The sequence below is a fragment of the Lissotriton vulgaris genome, chromosome 4_1 (assembly GCF_964263255.1).
Source record: "Lissotriton vulgaris chromosome 4_1, aLisVul1.2, whole genome shotgun sequence".
Lineage (NCBI taxonomy): Eukaryota > Metazoa > Chordata > Amphibia > Caudata > Salamandridae > Lissotriton > Lissotriton vulgaris.
Genome location: NC_141691.1, coordinates 1,349,898,806 through 1,349,920,229, shown reverse-complemented (window position 1 = coordinate 1,349,920,229; position 21,424 = coordinate 1,349,898,806). Strand labels below are relative to the sequence as shown.

Below are 21,424 nucleotides of genomic sequence, written 5' to 3'. Positions count from 1 at the left end.
TAAATGGTCCAAGCTCCATGGAAGACTGGAAAAGACTGGAAGAACGAAAAAGAAAGTAGGAGGGGGCGCTCCATGAGAAGCAAGGAAATGTTGGAGCCAACCAATGGTAAATAAACGTAAGTAATGGGAGGGCCCTAAGCCAGTTATTTGTTTACTTGAGATTTTGCAAGCACAGTGCTAGCGCTATGCAGGCCAAAGCTGAAAATTACAATTAATTTTCTGAATATCTACAATGATTTTACTCATTGTTTCTCAAAAGTGCAAAAATTAAACTATACAAAACATTTAAAATTGTCATATTTCAAGCTGTTAGCTGCGCAATTACTTCCACAAATACCAAAACTAGTACAAAAATCCTCACTGTCCAAATACTAATCAAGAATTGGTATCCGATTTAAATATCCTCAGCACAGTGCTATGTTTTATACCCATGTTGCAACATACAGAAGGCACCCACCTTTTCTTTTTTTTTGGGGGGGGGGTCATTTTGTATTATTGTTAGAGGATCCTATAAAAGAGTAGGTAGCCACATTACAGTATTATTGCAGTCTAGTGTCTCTGCTTATAAGGTGGTTCATAGAGCGTTGGTATGATGACCCCTGCAGACAACAAAGAACAATAATATTAACATAATACAAAACCGATATTATCTGCTATTTAATTTGATCAGTTGCAGTTCATTACGTCCAATAGTGCACTAATTCATAGTTTAGTATTCTCCAGATTATGGGTTTGGAAGCAGCCACTCTGTACAGGAAACCAGTACAAGCACCCATCCATGTAAACGATCTTCAAAGGAAGTCTCCAGTGTGATCCAGGTTACAGTATGCCAACAGGATTGCTCCCCAGTCCAATTCTATGGTATGCCTATGCACCCCGTTTCTCTCCTCTGTCTTCAGTGCTTTGCTTTTGCATTCAACTCATGTATTTACCTCTCTGCTACTTCTGTCGGTTGGGATCGACGGTGGTTTTCCAGCTCATTGAAATGTATCGACTAGCCAGGAGGAGCAACAGGCCAATACATTTACTAGGTACCTCCTTTGCTTTAGGGTTTGGGAAGTGTCCTAGTAAAGGTTTTAACCTTTTTAAGAGGTTTGTCAATTTGGAACAAAGAATGAGTCCATACCATGTGTGTTCCTTCATGAATCCTGGTTGAGCGAGAATAATGGTGACTGGCTTTGTAGCCATAATAGTAAATGTTTTAAGCAGGGGAAGGGAAGAGCCTCTGAGGAGGGCAAACTCTATTATCTACTAAGGTAATTAAAAAGTCACTTGTCAATCTTTCTAGTGGAATACGGTTGTCAGTTGTAGAATTAGGGTTGAACAACAAGGTAAGTAGGAAATAAATATTGAAAATTACTGGTGGCCATTGTAATTATGGCAGAAAACTTTAATGTTGGCTTGTATCCCAATCCGTTGGATGATCACGTGCAAGAGATATCGGAATGCTTTAATATTTACTCTGCCTCTTTCGCCCTGGGCACGATGGAGGCTAAGGTATCGGGCCAATGGCTGTTAAAACCATGCTATGTTCAAATTGAAGTTTTGAAAATAGCTGCAACGTTTCAATATTGCTGCCTAGAGGGTCCCACTGCTTGTTTTTCCAGCCTGGCAGTTTGGAATTTAGCAGGATTTTAAAGTAATACATTAGTAGGATAGTTATACCTTGTTGTTCAACCCTAATTCTACAACTGTCATTGACGGAAGCTTATCCTCGAATGCAGAACCATTGTGGCTGCCTCTTGTTCTTGAAAACATAAAACTGCGGCGGTAGCCATATGATAACATAACACGTGTATTTGTAAAGCGCACGCTCACCCCAGCAACGGGGCATCTTGGTGCTGAAATAACAGATATATATTGTTACCCCACTTTATGGTACTCACTTTATCGACCTCAAATGGATGAAAGGCTGAGTGGACCCGCGAGGATTTGAACCTGTGACCATGAAGTCGAACACAGGCCCCTGCAGTGGATGCATTAGTCCACTGAGTCACCAGACCCGTTTTATGTTTTCAAGAACAAGAGGCAGTCACAATGGTTATTCACTAGGGGATAAGCTTTCGTCAATGACTTACAATTTGTCTTGATTTGGTTCCAACTCCAGCATTTGGCTGTGTTTCAAATCTGGGAAAATACTGTGATTTTAGAAAACATGTGGATTGTATATGTGTGAACATTAAAAGGTGTGGTGTGTGGACAGCGGACCAAGGCTAGGTTGGTTTGATTCCGCCTGTCAGGAAATGAAAAGGCATCTGAACAATCTTGACTGAAACCAGAAAGATTTCCTAAACGGTAAGTGGATAGGCTAAAATCTTAGTAAAGGCAGTTGCTGCTCAAATAAAAAAAACAGCTAGTGGGACAGAATGCTGGAGGTATTTATTTCAGGAGATCAGAGAGTTTTGGAAGAAAGAAAATGAAACCTGCAGTACTTATTAGAGGGTTCTTACCTGTATGATTGAAGAGGATAACTGGCCTACGTGCTTGGATAGTTTGTGGGGCATCATTAGTGCTAACCAGCCCCCAGGTGGACCCTGTTGAGAATATGGAGCCCAGTTGGTTCTTTGTAAAATAGATACTGTCAGTAATTGACAGTATTAAGTTAACGAGTAGCTGGACCGGACCATATTCCCAGTGGTCTTAATTAAGTCAAGCAATGATTGGTGGGCTAACGTCTTCTCATGTTTGTTTTGCTGGATAGCTATAATGGAACAATATCCCCATCATGGAGTGGGTCCGTAGTGAAAACAATACTATGTAAGGGCAATGGTTTGTATCACCCTGATTAGCCTCATGGGTATTTTTGAAAAGGTGTTCACAAAAAAGTATATTATCTCACTTGGATTATTAGGAGTGAGAGAATGGGATTGTCCTAACTGGGCAAGTAGGGTTCCGGGAGCGTCACTCTATCGTAGATCCCTGCTTTGCTCTGGGCTATTATTCGGAAATACTTGGAACTTAATCAGAGGTTCTGTTGCTGTTTTATTGATTTTCTACAGCTTTTGATACAGTAGCCCAGGATCTGCCTTGGGAAAAAATCCAATCCTGGAAAATACCAACTGAACCTCTTAGGACAATCCAGGCATAACATACTGATAATTGGGCACAGATTAAACTTGATAATACAGGGAGATTATCACAAAATATTCAAATTCAGACTGGCCTACGTCAGGGTTGTCTTAGTGCCATCAATTGTCAGCCTATATTTGGCAGACTTACCAGCAGCATTAAAATTATCAAAATATTTTTCTCCAAAAGTTGGGAAGTGACATATCCCATGCCTGCTGTATGCAGATAATTAGATTTTTAGATTATACCCTATTGGTTTGCAAAGGAAATTAAACACTTGGTGCATATAGTAAAACAAATTCCTTAAATTTATCTGAAGAAAACAAGGTAATGGTATTTTGGGGGAAGTGAATAATTTTTTTAATGGTTCTAACTCATTAGCAGTAGAAGTTGTGGACTCCTATTGGTACTTGGGTTTCCACTCTGTAGGAATATAAAGTGGAATACCCACTTGGGGAGAGTCAAGTTGAGGTCAGTGTTACAAGCAGGATGGCTGGTTAAGCTTAACCAGAGGTATGGGGGCTTGGCACTCGCTCCTCATGGAAGGGAGTGTAGTACGGAGCGGAGGTTCTTGCACTAGACCCCTCCTATAACTGGGATATATTGGAGTGGTTGTCCTTCCAGAAGTAGGAGGGAATTTTATTTGAGTCCTTGGAATTTGCAGGCACATTCCTGCACTTTGAGGTTTCTCAACAAGTTATATTCAGATAATGAAGATTCTAAATTATGCTGGCCAGAAATTCTTACTAGCGGAAGGAAGTGGGCCAGGGTTGTTTGGTTCAGCATAAAAGACCTAGAAAAAAGGTGTTCTTTGTGGGGTAAAATTGGAACTTGGACTCCATTTCCAAGCAAACAAGTTCTGAGAGAATCATCTGAAGACGTAGGCTATATTTTGGATATAGCCTTCTTTAGAGAGAAACCTTCCATTAGCTTCACATAAAGTCTCTTGACCAGCAAATGATTTTTCCCTATTGGGCTCAGGTACCTGACCCCAGACTGGATAATATTTTAAAAGTGAAACTGGGTGTAACCCAGTTTTCTCAGGCTTTCAGTTGTATTCTGATGTATGGGACAACAATGTGTCTGTACCTGAATGTAAAATGTTCCATGTGTCATATGTTCTTAATGATTGCGTTCCCCCCCCCCCACCCAATCTGCCTGTATTAGGTTTTTAAGACCTATTTTTAAAATATGAACACATTTGAGGTTGGACGCACTGGAGTTACTGTCTGAAATGTGTTATATAGATGTTGCAGTAGGGATTGCATGATTCGTTTAGCTATTAAGCAAATTTTTTAAAACTGTTTAGAATAAGTTGGGATTACTGTTGCTCCTGTTTTTTTTACGAATGGTTTTATTATGTAACTGTCTATAGTTGTAGAATGTATCATGTGCAATTGTCCCAACTCATGTTTTGTACCCAAGAAGTAGCTGACCTTGAAATAAAACTCACCTGAATGTATAGGACTTAAACTACAGCTAAGTGCAATTGCATTGTGTAATTAAAATCTTTGGGTTAAAACATTCCCAGAGTTGATGTTCTCTTTTTCTGGATTATCTATCAATCTGCAATTCAGTTTCCTACTACTCAAGCATGAAATACTGCTTCATTTAAGCAAATGCACCCATACCCTTGTTTATGTCTCTGTCCAAATGAAGTAGTATTCCAGTGATCACTCTTTGATATGGCTAATGTTGTGAGGGTTAATGTGGTATATGTTTCAAACATTAAGTGGTGATGATTGTGGACTTCCTAGTAAGTAGAGTTTAAACAAGCTGCACTTCTTTTGAATGTGAACGGTAGTGCACTTTTTAAAGTGGCATTTGAAAAGTTGAACAGATTTTGATAGTTCTTGTTAGTTGTTTTTAGACATATCATAGGATAAAACCTGAGGTTTAAGTGGTCAAGTCCTAAAGCATGAAGTAATTGTTTTGGCTTCTGCCAGGTTCCAGTAAAAAATGTATTCTTTTTTTTTGTTCTAGGTAGAAAATGTATCTCCATGTAAATGGCTCTCAGATGACGTACGAAGAGCTGCTTGTGACAACAATGCAAGCCTTTCCAGACTTCTTGATAATGAAAAATTGCTTTCCATTGCAGACTTCGATGAATGCTCCACAGGTAATGTGTGTAGGAAAATAATGCTCACAGGAATATGGCCAGTGTTACCTTACATCTAGTATGTAGTGCCAAGGCGTTGAAGTAATATATAAAATAATGCTTGAGGTTACATCTCTGCGCGAAAAGGTGTTAGACCATCTGCTTCTTGGAGCCTAATCTTATTAGCTCAGCCTGTTAGAAAAATGGTTTTCTTTTTCTAAAGTTAAGCGCTTGATATTGTTGTACGCATCAACATGCATAGTAACGGGTTGTCCATAATGCGCAGCTGGTGACAGCGTTCAAGCAGGTTGTAATCTCTTTAAAAAAATATATATATAATTTGATAGAAACAAATAGGTAGAGGCTGCTTCTAGGAATGTGATACTGTTCATTGCCCTTTTAGAAATTACAGCTAGTAAGCACCTGCAATATTATGCTCCACCTTTGCATTTTCAGTTGTATTTTCTACACATCCCATAGGGATCAGAGAATTCTGCAGTACGTACATTTTCAAAATATATTTAAAAAATATTATTTAGTTTTTACACATTTTGTTCACCATTAATGCTGCTCAAACGTTTTGATCCTCCATTCGTCAGCAGAATTTTTGTTTTAATCCAAGAAAATATCCTGCCTATGTTTAATACCCTAATGATTCCCCTGTTAATGCATTGTGCAAAGTGATGTAGTGAAATGAGAAGGGAAAATAACCATTGTGAATTTCTTTTGTGGTTGCTTCTACATAGATAAGTTAGCGAATGCAGAGGCATGCCTCGCAGGACTCTCCTTGCCTGCTAAGCTCAAGATTTAGGTAAGGATCCTAGGGGCCCCTCAGTTGAAACTTTGAAGATGAAGGTAGCTAAGACAAATTCCTCCTAGGTGGCAAACCAAAATATGTGTAAGACCTACCTTCTAATATCCCAAATGTTCCTTTGAAGGTAACTAACATTTTCTCATCTTCAGTAAAATAATCAAGTAACTGGTAAATAACAAAAACAACTGTGGGTATGCAGGCCGTTGTGTGAGCCTTTCATCATCGTCTGAGTCATATTGTTGTTTAAGAACTGCTTATTTGAAATGCACCTTTTGGCTTTCATCGCATCATAACACCATTGCAACCTTTCTAGATGGATCAACAGATGAGTGCAATAGCCATTTGAGCTGAACAAAGGAGAAGCTGTCGTGGGCACTGGCATCTTCATATTAAGATGCCAGCCATCACACCTCTAGACCAAAAGAGCAGTGTGATGCACCAGCACACCTTCTGGAAGCACTAGACCCTCTGACTTTGAGTCAGAGGAGTTGACCTACTCTGTCTTGTGAATGAACTGGCTCAGCGCCAGATGATTTTACCTTTTACTTGGTTCTTGCAGCAGACCTCTTTTTTTAATGTGCATTATTTAAGAGATGAATCACTTGGACACAAAACATTATCAATGAAACTATAATTTACACAAAGGTCTAATTGTTTCTGCTGCTCCCCATTGGGTTTGTAGTTTATAGCTCACATTGTCTGGCTTTCTGGTTACTGGCTTTTTTTTGCTGCCCAGGTTCAGTTCGTCCCTCCCAAGGAGCAAAGCCTTTTCACACTACATTTCCTTGCATTCTTTCACGAATGCTCTTTCCTGTAAACAAGCCTTTAAATCTTATCTTGTCATATTTGCTGTGTTTTTAAAGACAAATCTCAAATGTCAGGCTCTGAAGTCAGAGGAAGGAAAGATAAACACCAAGCTCCCTCGGAAGACAAAGTGAGAGTATTTATGTGACATTCTTGCTGGATACTGGAGGGTAGAGTTAAGGGCTTTTTCTAGCACAACAACACTTTAATGAACTTTAAGTATTTCAGAATATGTCAGAATTAGCAAAGCACAAATAAAGCTCTTTTTTGTTATGCCTGAAGTGTGTTGGAAACAAATACTTTAATATGATCAAATCAATACACTAGGTAATGCCACTTCCCCATATTATTGTTTGTGTGCTGTGTTGTCTGAAATAGCAGTTTGCTACCACACCATGCGTACTCCTCTCTTCGCCACTCCAGACACGGCCACTACACTCTGCACAACTCCACTTTATGCCACTCTGCAACACTGTACTCTATGCCAACGCCCTGTACTCTGAACCACTCCACACTATGCCTTAAGTCTATGCCAATCCACTATACACCACTCTAGTCTACTCGGCACCACTGAACTCTATGCCACTGCAATCAACACTGTATGCCATAACTCTACGGCACTCTACTCAATCGTGCTATTCTCTACTGTGAACCACTCTTCTATACCCTGCACTACTACACTCTAAGTCACTTCACTCTTTGTGACTGCACTCTGCGACACTCAACTCTATGCCACTGCATTCTGTTCCACTCTACGCCACTGCAGTCTGTCACTACGTTATGCCTCAGTATTCTACACCACTGCACTCTATGCCTCTGTATTATACTATGCACCGCTGTACTCTTGGACGCCGTACTCTGCAACATTCTATGCAAGGGTTCTCCAGTGTTGGTCCTGGAAGGACGCATCCATGCCAGATTTTTTGCATATCAACATTTAGATAAATGTATTGGTGAGAAGTTGCCCTGGCATATGCTGTCCACTATTCTAGTGGGCACCTTGCACCAGTCCAAGCGACCCTTATTGATGGTAGGTTTAAAGACAACCCATATAGAAAGCTATCCTAGTGGTAGCTGTGGAGAGCAGCCTTCAGGTTAAGTCTTGCAGGAATGTAAAGCAGCTTGTTTTACCAGTCTATAATCTCATGAATGACCAAATGAAAGGAGAACCACACCAGGTATATATATATAAAATATATGTATTTATTCTAAACACATCTCTCTAGTCTCTTTATGAGGCTGGAGGCAAAAGTACATTCAGTAAACTTATTTAGCACACAGTAAATTAGCACAATATATGATTAGCCCCAGGGGCGTCACAAACCATATACTAAGAAAGTGGTATAAGAACCACAACTGACATAGATACAAGGCCTAGAGCCTGTAGTACCGCTGGGGCCACCAGGAACCACCCAAGGTAGTGACACAGGGGACCCACTGGGGACGCGCGCAGTGTCTAAACACAGCCGCAAATCACTATTTACTTCTATGGGAAAAGTCGGAGTTGGAAAATTACAAAGGAATGACACTTAGAAGAGGACTTGGAGTAAATCCCTTTAGAACTAGGCAGTTCTAGAGTCAATACCCATGGGAGCACCAGAGTACTCGAGTTACATCACTCAGGGAAGCCGGATGCAAAGGTGTCTTTGATGTCTGGTTTCGTCGTCGTTTTCAGGGGCGAGCTGCTGAAAAGTGCTGAAGGTGACCAAGTGGAAAGTGTCCGGATTGATACAAGCCTGGATCGGAGTTGAGAAGAACCTGAAAGCAGAGGGGACAGAGTCTGGGTCATTAGCCAGTGACCAGGAAGGCGAAGAGAAGATGCCAACCAATGTCTGGTGATTTCAGGTGAAGAAGGCGAAGCTTGGCTCTTCAGCCGTGAGGACCAGGAGGCGTCTAGGACGACCAGGAGCTGGATTTGAGCTGTCCCACTTAGGATGTCGAGTGCTGCGGTGTCTGTTTCCGGGTTTGGACCCAACAAGCCTTGGCAACAGCAACCCACGCAGAAAGCAAAGATTGGCATTTGTGCAGACCAGCAAGGTCTGAGGGACTCACCCTTTGGAGGAGAGTCAGGGCACGTCTGAAGCAACCAGGAAAGCCCAAGAAACAGAAGTTACCTTCGTGGGGACGCGACAGTCGACGGACCAGGAATCGCGAAGGAACCTCGAGCGGAAATGCTTGAGGCGGGCCCACGGAACACTCGTGGAGTGTAGGCCCACAATCTTCGATGCAAATGGTGCTCGGGCTTGGACTACAAGTAGCCCAATACACAACTTCGGACAGCTCGGGAAGATTGATGCACTAGTAAATGTGCACCGTGTCCAGGGGTTCCAGTTCCACGTCACTCGAGAGGGCTGTCGGGCTTATATTTGCTGGGATCTCGTGTCTGCCTCTGAGGTCTGGGTCCTGTGTCGCAAATCCGTCGGGAGCTTTGGAAATGCAGACCGGCAAGATGCTTCTTTGGTGCCTGTTTAAACAGGGGAGTCACTTCTTGACCCCAAAGGAGATTCTTCCGTCTTGTAGTCGAAATAGAATGTCGAAGTTACAAAAGTGTTTCGAAATTCCAAAGTGTTTGACACCAAATACAACATGTTTACATGCAGCCATTCTAAAGTTAGCATTAACCGCGAGGTTGTAATGCACTACTTACGAGTATATGGTCTGGCTGCATCACAGAACAGCTACAGAGAAGGGATTCCGAAAGCTGCAGAGGGGCCCTGCTCATGCATGGACACCATCTTGCACAAAGCCATCCCTCTGCCTTCAGGTTGGTTAAGGCCTGCCATAGGAGTGACTTATAGGTTTATATGTGTCCGTGATTAAATGTAGATATAGGTAGCCTATATCTTAGTAAGGGGTGCATGCTCCACCATACCCCGGCTGCAGTAGCCGACCTGTGGTGCCATTTTGGAAGGCTTCCCGGGGTGGCATAATACATGCTTCAGCCCCTGGTAGGCCTCTGGGTTACCTATGCCTTTAGTACCGAAGGTATCATATACTAGGGACTCACAAGAGTAACCCTGTAACCGATCTGGAGTGTACCAAATGTACATGCAATCAATTTAGAGAGGAAGCAGCTAGGCTGGGGTCCTGGTTAGTGTGAGAAGTTAGACTGGCATATGATGTCCACTAGTTCTAGTGGGCACCTTGCACCAGTCTAATCGACCCTTATTGATGGTTGTAAAGTCAACCTTATAGAAGCTACCCTAGTGGTAGCATGAACCAGCAGTCTTCAGGCTAAGACTTCAGTAGGCGAGTTAAGCAAGTTGTTTTACCTTATATAATCCCTTGTATACCAAATAAAAGGACACCACACAAGGTATATATAAAATATATATGTATTTAATCTTAACACAACCCCTCTGCACTCTTTATGAGGTCAGAGGTAAAAATACAATACAAGTCACACAGTTAATATACGATAAGTTGCACAGTATAAGTTATGCCCTAAGGGCCTCACAAACCATATACTAAGAAAGTGGTATGAGTACCACGTGAGAGTTAGAAAGCAGGCCTGGGGCCTGTGGAATCGCTGGGGCTACACTAAACAACCAAAGGTTAGGAAGTAGGAGGCCCACGGGAGACGCGTGCAGTGTCTAAACACAGACGCGGGTTACCATTGACTTTTTATGGGAAACTAAGAAGTTACAAATATACAATTTAAGGACAGCAAGGTCAGTGGCGGTTCTCCTTTTTAGGGAAGCTGGAGCAAGCCTGGAGCAAACAGGCAAGCAAGTTAAATTGAAAGGAAGGTCTTCAGGGGGCTCACAAGCCAAGGAGCTGAAATGCAAAGTCTGGGCCCACGGGACACTTGCGGAGTGTGGGGGCCTGGGCTTCGGTGCAAATGGTGCTCGGGGATGGGGCTTCTCGTACCCCAATGCACAACTTACTGAGGTTTCAGGAAAGGAGTGCAGGTAGCAAAATGCAGGATGTTCAAGATGTCCGGTCCCACGTCTCTCGTGTCTGCCACGGGTCTCAGCTTTGCTGTGGATGTGTCGGGGTCAGAGAAGTCTGGAAGTCCAATTCTTGTGTCGCAGAGCCTTCGGGTTCCGATGGGAGCCTTGAAACTGCAGACCGGCAAAGTTGCTGTTGGTGTCTGTTTGCACAGGGTGGTCACTCCTTGACCACAAGGGAGATGTCTTCCGTCTTCCAGTCAGAATGGAATGTCGAAGGTCCCAGATATGTCTTTCACAGATTCGTCCAGGATAATCTAAAGTCCCAGGGACACAGCTCCTATACTTATACTAAGAATGGGGGCTGGATTACCTGACTAGGTCCCTCCTATGGGTGGACCTGAGAAGGGGGTGGTTACACCCCTTTCCCTTTGTCCAGTTTCGCGCCAGAGCTGGGCTGTGTGCCCCAGCAACTGGTTTGAACCGGACTATGCATGGAGCACCTTGTGTGCCCCAGGCAGTGTCTAGAAGCATTCATTGAATGCAGCCCTCCCTTCCCCAATACACAAAACCCCTGTCTGGGGAGGGGCCAGCACCTCCCTGGACAGGAAACCTATTGTCTAGGCCTCCCCTGACGGAGTTTCGTCCATCAGCAGGAGGTCAGACTCGTGTCTGTGGCAGCAGCATACATTTTGTGATGCTGAGGCTCTGTTTACCTTTAACCAGGTAAACTAGTAACTACATGTCTTCTCCCTCTAGAAGGGTGGAATGCTACCCTGCTGCCAGAATTGGCGGGGGTAGTATTCCAAAGTGTGTGACACCTTACACGACATGTTTTGATAATGCCAAACCAAAGTTAGCATTAACCGCGAGGATTTTAATGCACATAAGAATATATGCTGTTTCGATACCATAGAACAGCTATAAGGAGATGGTTCCGAAAGCTGCAGAGGGGCTCAGCTCATGCTAGGGCACCCTCTCACATAAAACCAAGCACTCTGCCTCCAGGATTGTCGAGGCCTACCATAGGAGTGGCTTATAGGTGTATATGTGTCTATATGTAAAGGCAGAAATAGGTATACTATATCTAAGTAAGGGGTGATTACACTACCTTACCCAGGTTGTGTGAACAGGCCTGTGGTGTCAGTTTGGAAGGCAAACCAAGGGTGGCACAATACATGCTGCAGCCCCTGGTAGGCCTAAGGTGCACCTATGCCCTGCATAACTATGGTACACTATACAGGGGCTCACAAGAGTGGCCCAGTAACCAATCTGGTATGTACCTAAAGTACATGGTATCAATTTAGAGAGAGAACAGCTGGGCTGTGGGTCTGATTAGCAGTCACACAGCCACATTAATGTCGAAAAACCAGAGAATCACAGCAAAAAGTGGGGTTGACCATAGGAAGCAGACCCTACTCTCCTACAGTTAGCCGGGCCCCAGCCAGACTAAAGTCGAAAAACAGTGAAGCACAGTAAAAAGTGGGGGTAACCATAGTAAGCAGATCCCACTCTCCTACAGTATTTATCATGAAAATCTGGCACGAATCTGGCCCTCCATGACCGACATTGGAAAACCCTGCTCTACGCCAGTGTACTCTGCACTACTACTGCACTCTACGCTGCACCAGTGTCAATGCCTCTGCACTTCTGTACACCACTGGATTCTACGGCACATTACCCTGCTCCACTCCACTACGCCACTTCTCTCTGAAACAATCTGCTCTGCCACTGCACTTTACAATCTACTGTTCATCTCTGTAGTCTGTGCCACTGGACTTGGCCACTACACCACTGCACTCTACAATACTGAATTCTCTATAACTGAGCTCTACACCACACTACTCTGCACTTTCGCACTCTGCAGCACTCTAATCGGCTCTACGCATTCTATGCCGATGCACTATGAAGTACTGTACTCTGTGCCTCTGTACTCCACACCACTCTAATCTGCACCACTGTACACAATTGCAGTCTGTCACTAATTTACGTTACTCTGTTCTGCACCACTGCCCTCTTCATTACTACTGCCATTGCACTCTGCACCACTACTGCCGCTGCACTCTGCACCAGTACTGCCACAGCACTCTGCACTACCACTCTGCACCACTGCACTACCACTCTACGCCACTGCACTTTACTCTGCACCACTGTACTCGACACCACAGCAACCTGCGCCACTACTAGACCGCACTCTGACACTACTTTGCAAACCTTCACTTGAAACCACTGCACTCTACCCCACTCTACGCTATTGCATTATATGTCCCAATACTCTAATCCACACTACTTTGCATCACTCTATGCCACTGCACTCTACATCACTCTACTCCCCTCTGCGCCATGCCACACTGTATGATGCCATGCCTCTCTCCTCTGCGCCACGCCACTCCCCTCTGCGCAATGCCGCTCGAAGCCGCTCCCCTTTCGCCACGTCGCTCGAAGCCGCTCCCCTTTCGCCACGTCGCTCGAAGCCGCTCCCCTCTGCGCCACAGAGCTCGAAGCCGCTCCCCTCTGCGCCACGGCGCTCGAGGCCGCTCTTCTCTGCGCCACGGCGCTCGAGGCCGCTCTTCTCTGGCCACGCCACACGAGGCCGCTCTTCTCAGGCCACGCCACACGAGGCCGCTCTTCTCTGGCCACGCCGCACGAGGCCGCTCTTCTCTGGCCACGCCGCACGAGGCCGCTCTTCTCTGGCCACGCCGCACGAGGCCGCTCTTCTCTGGCCACGCCGCACGAGGCCGCTCTTCTCTGGCCACGCCGCACGAGGCCGCTCTTCTCTGGCCACGCCGCACGAGGCCGCTCTTCTCTGGCCACGCCGCACGAGGCCGCTCTTCTCTGGCCACGCCGCACGAGGCCGCTCTTCTCTGGCCACGCCGCACGAGGCCGCTCTTCTCTGGCCACGCCGCACGAGGCCGCTCTTCTCTGGCCACGCCGCACGAGGCCGCTCTTCTCTGGCCACGCCGCACGAGGCCGCTCTTCTCTGGCCACGCCGCACGAGGCCGCTCTTCTCTGGCCACGCCGCACGAGGCCGCTCTTCTCTGCGCTCACGCCGCACGAGGCCGCTCTTCTCTGCGCTCACGCCGCACGAGGCCGCTCTTCTCTGCGCTCACGCCGCACGAGGCCGCTCTTCTCTGCGCTCACGCCGCACGAGGCCGCTCTTCTCTGCGCTCACGCCGCACGAGGCCGCTCTTCTCTGCGCTCACGCCGCACGAGGCCGCTCTTCTCTGCGCTCACGCCGCACGAGGCCGCTCTTCTCTGCGCTCACGCCGCACGAGGCCGCTCTTCTCTGCGCTCACGCCGCACGAGGCCGCTCTTCTCTGCGCTCACGCCGCACGAGGCCGCTCTTCTCTGCGCTCACGCCGCACGAGGCCGCTCTTCTCTGCGCTCACGCCGCACGAGGCCGCTCTTCTCTGCGCTCACGCCGCACGAGGCCGCTCTTCTCTGCGCTCACGCCGCACGAGGCCGCTCTTCTCTGCGCTCACGCCGCACGAGGCCGCTCTTCTCTGCGCTCACGCCGCACGAGGCCGCTCTTCTCTGCGCTCACGCCGCACGAGGCCGCTCTTCTCTGCGCTCACGCCGCACGAGGCCGCTCTTCTCTGCGCTCACGCCGCACGAGGCCGCTCTTCTCTGCGCTCACGCCGCACGAGGCCGCTCTTCTCTGCGCTCACGCCGCACGAGGCCGCTCTTCTCTGCGCTCAGGCCGCACGAGGCCGCTCTTCTCTGCGCTCAGGCCGCACGAGGCCGCTCTTCTCTGCGCTCAGGCCGCACGAGGCCGCTCTTCTCTGCGCTCAGGCCGCACGAGGCCGCTCTTCTCTGCGCTCAGGCCGCACGAGGCCGCTCTTCTCTGCGCTCAGGCCGCACGAGGCCGCTCTTCTCTGCGCTCAGGCCGCACGAGGCCGCTCTTCTCTGCGCTCAGGCCGCACGAGGCCGCTCTTCTCTGCGCTCAGGCCGCACGAGGCCGCTCTTCTCTGCGCTCAGGCCGCACGAGGCCGCTCTTCTCTGCGCTCAGGCCGCACGAGGCCGCTCTTCTCTGCGCTCAGGCCGCACGAGGCCGCTCTTCTCTGCGCTCAGGCCGCACGAGGCCGCTCTTCTCTGCGCTCAGGCCGCACGAGGCCGCTCTTCTCTGCGCTCAGGCCGCACGAGGCCGCTCTTCTCTGCGCTCAGGCCGCACGAGGCCGCTCTTCTCTGCGCTCAGGCCGCACGAGGCCGCTCTTCTCTGCGCTCAGGCCGCACGAGGCCGCTCTTCTCTGCGCTCAGGCCGCACGAGGCCGCTCTTCTCTGCGCTCAGGCCGCACGAGGCCGCTCTTCTCTGCGCTCAGGCCGCACGAGGCCGCTCTTCTCTGCGCTCAGGCCGCACGAGGCCGCTCTTCTCTGCGCTCAGGCCGCACGAGGCCGCTCTTCTCTGCGCTCAGGCCGCACGAGGCCGCTCTTCTCTGCGCTCAGGCCGCACGAGGCCGCTCTTCTCTGCGCTCAGGCCGCACGAGGCCGCTCTTCTCTGCGCTCAGGCCGCACGAGGCCGCTCTTCTCTGCGCTCAGGCCGCACGAGGCCGCTCTTCTCTGCGCTCAGGCCGCACGAGGCCGCTCTTCTCTGCGCTCAGGCCGCACGAGGCCGCTCTTCTCTGCGCTCAGGCCGCACGAGGCCGCTCTTCTCTGCGCTCAGGCCGCACGAGGCCGCTCTTCTCTGCGCTCAGGCCGCACGAGGCCGCTCTTCTCTGCGCTCAGGCCGCACGAGGCCGCTCTTCTCTGCGCTCAGGCCGCACGAGGCCGCTCTTCTCTGCGCTCAGGCCGCACGAGGCCGCTCTTCTCTGCGCTCAGGCCGCACGAGGCCGCTCTTCTCTGCGCTCAGGCCGCACGAGGCCGCTCTTCTCTGCGCTCAGGCCGCACGAGGCCGCTCTTCTCTGCGCTCAGGCCGCACGAGGCCGCTCTTCTCTGCGCTCAGGCCGCACGAGGCCGCTCTTCTCTGCGCTCAGGCCGCACGAGGCCGCTCTTCTCTGCGCTCAGGCCGCACGAGGCCGCTCTTCTCTGCGCTCAGGCCGCACGAGGCCGCTCTTCTCTGCGCTCAGGCCGCACGAGGCCGCTCTTCTCTGCGCTCAGGCCGCACGAGGCCGCTCTTCTCTGCGCTCAGGCCGCACGAGGCCGCTCTTCTCTGCGCTCAGGCCGCACGAGGCCGCTCTTCTCTGCGCTCAGGCCGCACGAGGCCGCTCTTCTCTGCGCTCAGGCCGCACGAGGCCGCTCTTCTCTGCGCTCAGGCCGCACGAGGCCGCTCTTCTCTGCGCTCAGGCCGCACGAGGCCGCTCTTCTCTGCGCTCAGGCCGCACGAGGCCGCTCTTCTCTGCGCTCAGGCCGCACGAGGCCGCTCTTCTCTGCGCTCAGGCCGCACGAGGCCGCTCTTCTCTGCGCTCAGGCCGCACGAGGCCGCTCTTCTCTGCGCTCAGGCCGCACGGGGCCGCTCTTCTCTGCGCTCAGGCCGCACGGGGCCGCTCTTCTCTGCGCTCAGGCCGCACGGGGCCGCTCTTCTCTGCGCTCACGCCGCACGGGGCCGCTCTTCTCTGCGCTCACGCCGCACGGGGCCGCTCTTCTCTGCGCTCACGCCGCACGGGGCCGCTCTTCTCTGCGCTCACGCCGCACGGGGCCGCTCTTCTCTGCGCTCACGCCGCACGGGGCCGCTCTTCTCTGCGCTCACGCCGCACGGGGCCGCTCTTCTCTGCGCTCACGCCGCACGGGGCCGCTCTTCTCTGCGCTCACGCCGCACGGGGCCGCTCTTCTCTGCGCTCACGCCGCACGGGGCCGCTCTTCTCTGCGCTCACGCCGCACGGGGCCGCTCTTCTCTGCGCTCACGCCGCACGGGGCCGCTCTTCTCTGCGCTCACGCCGCACGGGGCCGCTCTTCTCTGCGCTCACGCCGCACGGGGCCGCTCTTCTCTGCGCTCACGCCGCACGGGGCCGCTCTTCTCTGCGCTCACGCCGCACGGGGCCGCTCTTCTCTGCGCTCACGCCGCACGGGGCCGCTCTTCTCTGCGCTCACGCCGCACGGGGCCGCTCTTCTCTGCGCTCACGCCGCACGGGGCCGCTCTTCTCTGCGCTCACGCCGCACGGGGCCGCTCTTCTCTGCGCTCACGCCGCACGGGGCCGCTCTTCTCTGCGCTCACGCCGCACGGGGCCGCTCTTCTCTGCGCTCACGCCGCACGGGGCCGCTCCCCTCTGCGCTCACGCCGCACGGGGCCGCTCCCCTCTGCGCTCACGCCGCACGGGGCCGCTCCCCTCTGCGCTCACGCCGCACGGGGCCGCTCCCCTCTGCGCTCACGCCGCACGGGGCCGCTCCCCTCTGCGCTCACGCCGCACGGGGCCGCTCCCCTCTGCGCTCACGCCGCACGGGGCCGCTCCCCTCTGCGCTCACGCCGCACGGGGCCGCTCCCCTCTGCGCTCACGCCGCACGGGGCCGCTCCCCTCTGCGCTCACGCCGCACGGGGCCGCTCCCCTCTGCGCTCACGCCGCACGGGGCCGCTCCCCTCTGCGCTCACGCCGCACGGGGCCGCTCCCCTCTGCGCTCACGCCGCACGGGGCCGCTCCCCTCTGCGCTCACGCCGCACGAGGGCGCTCCCCTCTGCGCTCACGCCGCACGAGGGCGCTCCCCTCTGCGCTCACGCCGCACGAGGGCGCTCCCCTCTGCGCTCACGCCGCACGAGGGCGCTCCCCTCTGCGCTCACGCCGCACGAGGGCGCTCCCCTCTGCGCTCACGCCGCACGAGGGCGCTCCCCTCTGCGCTCACGCCGCACGGGGCCGCTCCCCTCTGCGCTCACGCCGCACGGGGCCGCTCCCCTCTGCGCTCACGCCGCACGGGGCCGCTCCCCTCTGCGCTCACGCCGCACGGGGCCGCTCCCCTCTGCGCTCACGCCGCACGGGGCCGCTCCCCTCTGCGCTCACGCCGCACGGGGCCGCTCCCCTCTGCGCTCACGCCGCACGAGGGCGCTTCCCTCTGCGCTCACGCCGCACGAGGGCGCTTCCCTCTGCGCTCACGCCGCACGAGGGCGCTCCCCTCTGCGCTCACGCCGCACGAGGGCGCTCCCCTCTGCGCTCACGCCGCACGAGGGCGCTCCCCTCTGCGCTCACGCCGCACGAGGGCGCTCCCCTCTGCGCTCACGCCGCACGAGGGCGCTCCCCTCTGCGCTCACGCCGCACGAATGCGCTCCCCTCTGCGCCACGCCGCTCCCCTCTGCGCCACGCCGCTTCCCCAACTCTGCTGTTCCACTTGCCCCCACTTTTTTCTGGTGTTTTGATGGTTTTTCAATTAGTTTGACTGGGATCCTGCTACTCGGGGCCCCAGCCTAGCTGCTTCCCCTCTAAATTGATAGCATGTACATTAGGTACACTCCAGATTGGGTACTAGGTTACCCTTGTGAGGCCCTAGTATATGGTACCTTAGGTACTAAGGGCATACGTACCCCAGAGGCTGAAGCATGTATTATGCCAACCCTAGGAAGCCTTCCAAAATGGTATTACAGGTCTGCTACTGCAGCCTGGGTAAGGTGTTGCATGCACCCCTTACTGGGATATAGGTTACCTATATCTACCTTGCATCACTGTCCCTTATAAACCTATAAGTCACTCCTATGGCAGGCCTTAACAATCCTCAAGGCAGAGTGCTTGGTTTTGTGTGAGAGGGTGCCCATGCATGAGCAGGACCCTTCTGCAGCTTACGGAATCACTTCTCTGTAGCGGTTCTGTGATTCAACCAGACCATATACTCTTAAGTGCATTATAACCTCTCGATTAATGCTAACTTTGGAATGGCTGCATGTGAACATGTGTTTGGTGTCAAACACTTTGGAATCCTGCCCCCCGCCAGTTCTGGTTGCGGGGGTAGAATTCCACCCTTCTAGAGGGAGAGACATGTACACACTGGTCTAACCGGTAATAGTTTCGAAGAGCCCCAGCATTACAAAATGGATGCTGTAGCCACAGACACAAGTCTGACCTCCTGCTGCTGGACGAATCTCCGGCAGGGGAGGCCTGGACAATAGGTTTCCTGTCACAGGGAGGTGTAACCACTTTCCAGACAGGCTTTAGTGTATTGGGGCTGGGTGGGTGCATTCAGAGAATGCTTTTCAGACCATGCTGGGGGCACACTTGGTGTCCCTGTGCATACCCCCGTTGAAACAGGTTGCAGGGGCACTCAGCCCCAGTTCTGGTGCGGAACTGGACGAAGGGAAAGGGGGGTTGCCACCCCCTCCCTGGGTCCTCCAATAGGTGGGACCCTAGAGTAAGTCCAACCCCTAAACTTAGTATAAGTATAGGAACCCAGTCCGTAGGACTTCAGATTACCCTGGACGAAACTCTGCAACATATATCCTGGAACTTCGACATTCTATTTCGACTAGAAGATGGAAGAATCTCCCTTGGGGTCAAGGAGCGACTCCCCATGTCAAACAGGCACCAAAGTAGCATCTTGCCGGTCTGCATTTCCAAGGCTCCTGACGGATTTGCGACACAGGACCCAGACTTCTCTGAGGCAGACATGAGATCCCAGCAAAGCTGAGACCCGCAGCCCTCACGAGTGACGTGAAACCGGAACCCCTGGACACCATGCACATTTGCAAGTGCACCGACTTTCCGAGCTTTCCCAAAGATTTGCATTGGGCTACTTGTAGTCCAAGTCCTGAGCACCGTTTGCACCGAAGATTGTGGGCCTACACTCCACGAGTGTTTCGGGGGCCCGCTTCTAGCATTTCCGCTCCAGGCTCCTTCGCGATCCCTGGTCCGACGACTGGTGGGCCCCCAAGAAGGTAACTTCTGTTTCTTAGGCTTTCCTGGTTGCTCCAGACAGGCCCTGACTCCCCTCCAAAGGGTGAGTCCCTCAGACCGTGCTGGTCTGCACCGAAGCCAATCTGTGCTTTGTGCGTGGGTTGCTGTTGCCAAGGCTTGTTGGGTCCAATCTGGAAACCGACATCCAGCTCCTGGTAGTTCTCGACGCCCCCTGGTCCTCGTGGCTGAAGAGTCAAGCTTCACCTTCTTCACCTAAAATCACTCGACATCGGTTGGTATCTTCTCATCGCCTTCCTGGTCACATGCTAGTGACCCAGGCTCTCCCCCTCTGCTTTCAGGTTCTTCACAGCTCCGATCCACCCTTGGATCTACCCGGACACTTTCGACTTGGTCGCCAGCAGCACTTTGCTGCAGATCGCCATTGAAAACGATGACGAAACCCGAGACCAAAAGACACCTATGCATCCGGCTTCCCTGGGTGAAGTAACTAGAGTACTACGGTACTCCCGTGGGTATTGATTCTAGAAATGCCTAGTTCTAAAGGGGTTTGCTCCAAGTCCTCTTCTAAGTGTCCTTTATCTGTAATTTTCCAACCACGACTTTCCCCATAGAAGTTAATGGTGATTTGTGGCTGTGTTTAGACACGGCACGCGTCCCCCGTGGGTCCTCTGTGTCACTACCTTGGGTGGTTCTTGGTGGCCCCAGCGGTTCTAAAGGCTTTAGGCCTTGTATCTATGTCAGTCGTGCTTCTTATACCACTTTCTTAGTATATGGTTTGTGACGCCCCTAGGGCTAATCATATATGTTGCTAATTTACTGTGTGCTAAATAAGTTTACTGAATGTACTTTTGCCTCTAGCCTCATAAAGAGACTAGAGGGATGTGTTTAGAATAAATACATATACATATACATCTCCTTTCATTTGGTCATTCTTGAGATGATAATAGACTGGTAAAACAAGCTGCTTTACATTCCTTCAAGACTTAGCCTGAAGGCTGCTCTCCACAGCTACCACTAGAATAGCTTTCTATATAGGTTGTCTTTAAACCTACCATCAATAAGGGTCGTTTGGACTGGTACAAGGTGCCCACTAGAATAGTGGACAGCATATGCCAGGCCAACTTCTCATACCCCCACTCTGCCGTTCCACTCCAAGCCGCTCTCCCCCACTCTGCCGTTCCACTCCAAGCCGCTCTCCCCCACTCTGCCGTTCCACTCCAAGCCGCTCTCCCCCACTCTGCCGTTCCACTCCAAGCCGCTCTCCCCCACTCTGCCGTTCCACTCCAAGCCGCTCTCCCCCACTCTGCCGTTCCACTCCAAGCCGCTCTCCCCCACTCTGCCGTTCCACTCCAAGCCGCTCTCCCCCACTCTGCCGTTCCACTCCAAGCTGCTCTCCCCCACTCTGCCGTTCCACTCCAAGCCGCTCTCCCCCACTCTGCCGTTCCACTCCAAGCCGCTCTCCCCCACTCTGCCGTTCCACTCCAAGCCGCTCTCCCCCACTCTGCCGTTCCACTGTACGACGCTCTCCCCTACTCTTTGCCATCTCACTTTGCACAACTCTTTTCTGTGCTACCAACTTTTAGCCATACTGAACAGCAGCCATGCTGGTGCACAACATGACTAAAAGACATTGGCAAAGCCAATAGCTCTTGTTTATGTGCCACCTATTGGCTTTGTCGATGCTAGTTCTGTTTTGCTGAGTCAAATAAATGTAAAATTTAAATGATGTTCATTACAAGCAGAGTCTCTAGGCATCGAATGGGCATTTGGAAAATCAACACCGGTATTTCCGAAGTATTTGCTTGAAAAAGCAATGATTGGATATATTTTATAACTTTGAAGGTAGATCATTCCACATGAAAGTGCCTAAAGGAAAAGCAATTTGAACATGCAGGTATTTGACCTAGCAAGTGCTGTGTATTTTACGCAATTTTAAAAGTTTACTGTAATGTAGTCCAGAGGCAGACTATTTCGAAGAAAAATTTGA

General features: G+C 51.3%; 1 protein-coding gene across 1 annotated transcript in view; it reads left to right on the top strand.

The window, feature by feature from the left end:
* Positions 1–21,424, top strand: part of CEP192 (centrosomal protein 192) — a 1,919,503-nt gene that overhangs the window by 242,858 nt on the left and 1,655,221 nt on the right. Inside the window, exon 6 of the mRNA XM_086965571.1 lies at positions 5,053–5,188. Within this exon, the coding sequence (XP_086821697.1) occupies positions 5,053–5,188 (136 nt within the window). The remainder of the gene's footprint in view (positions 1–5,052; positions 5,189–21,424) is intronic.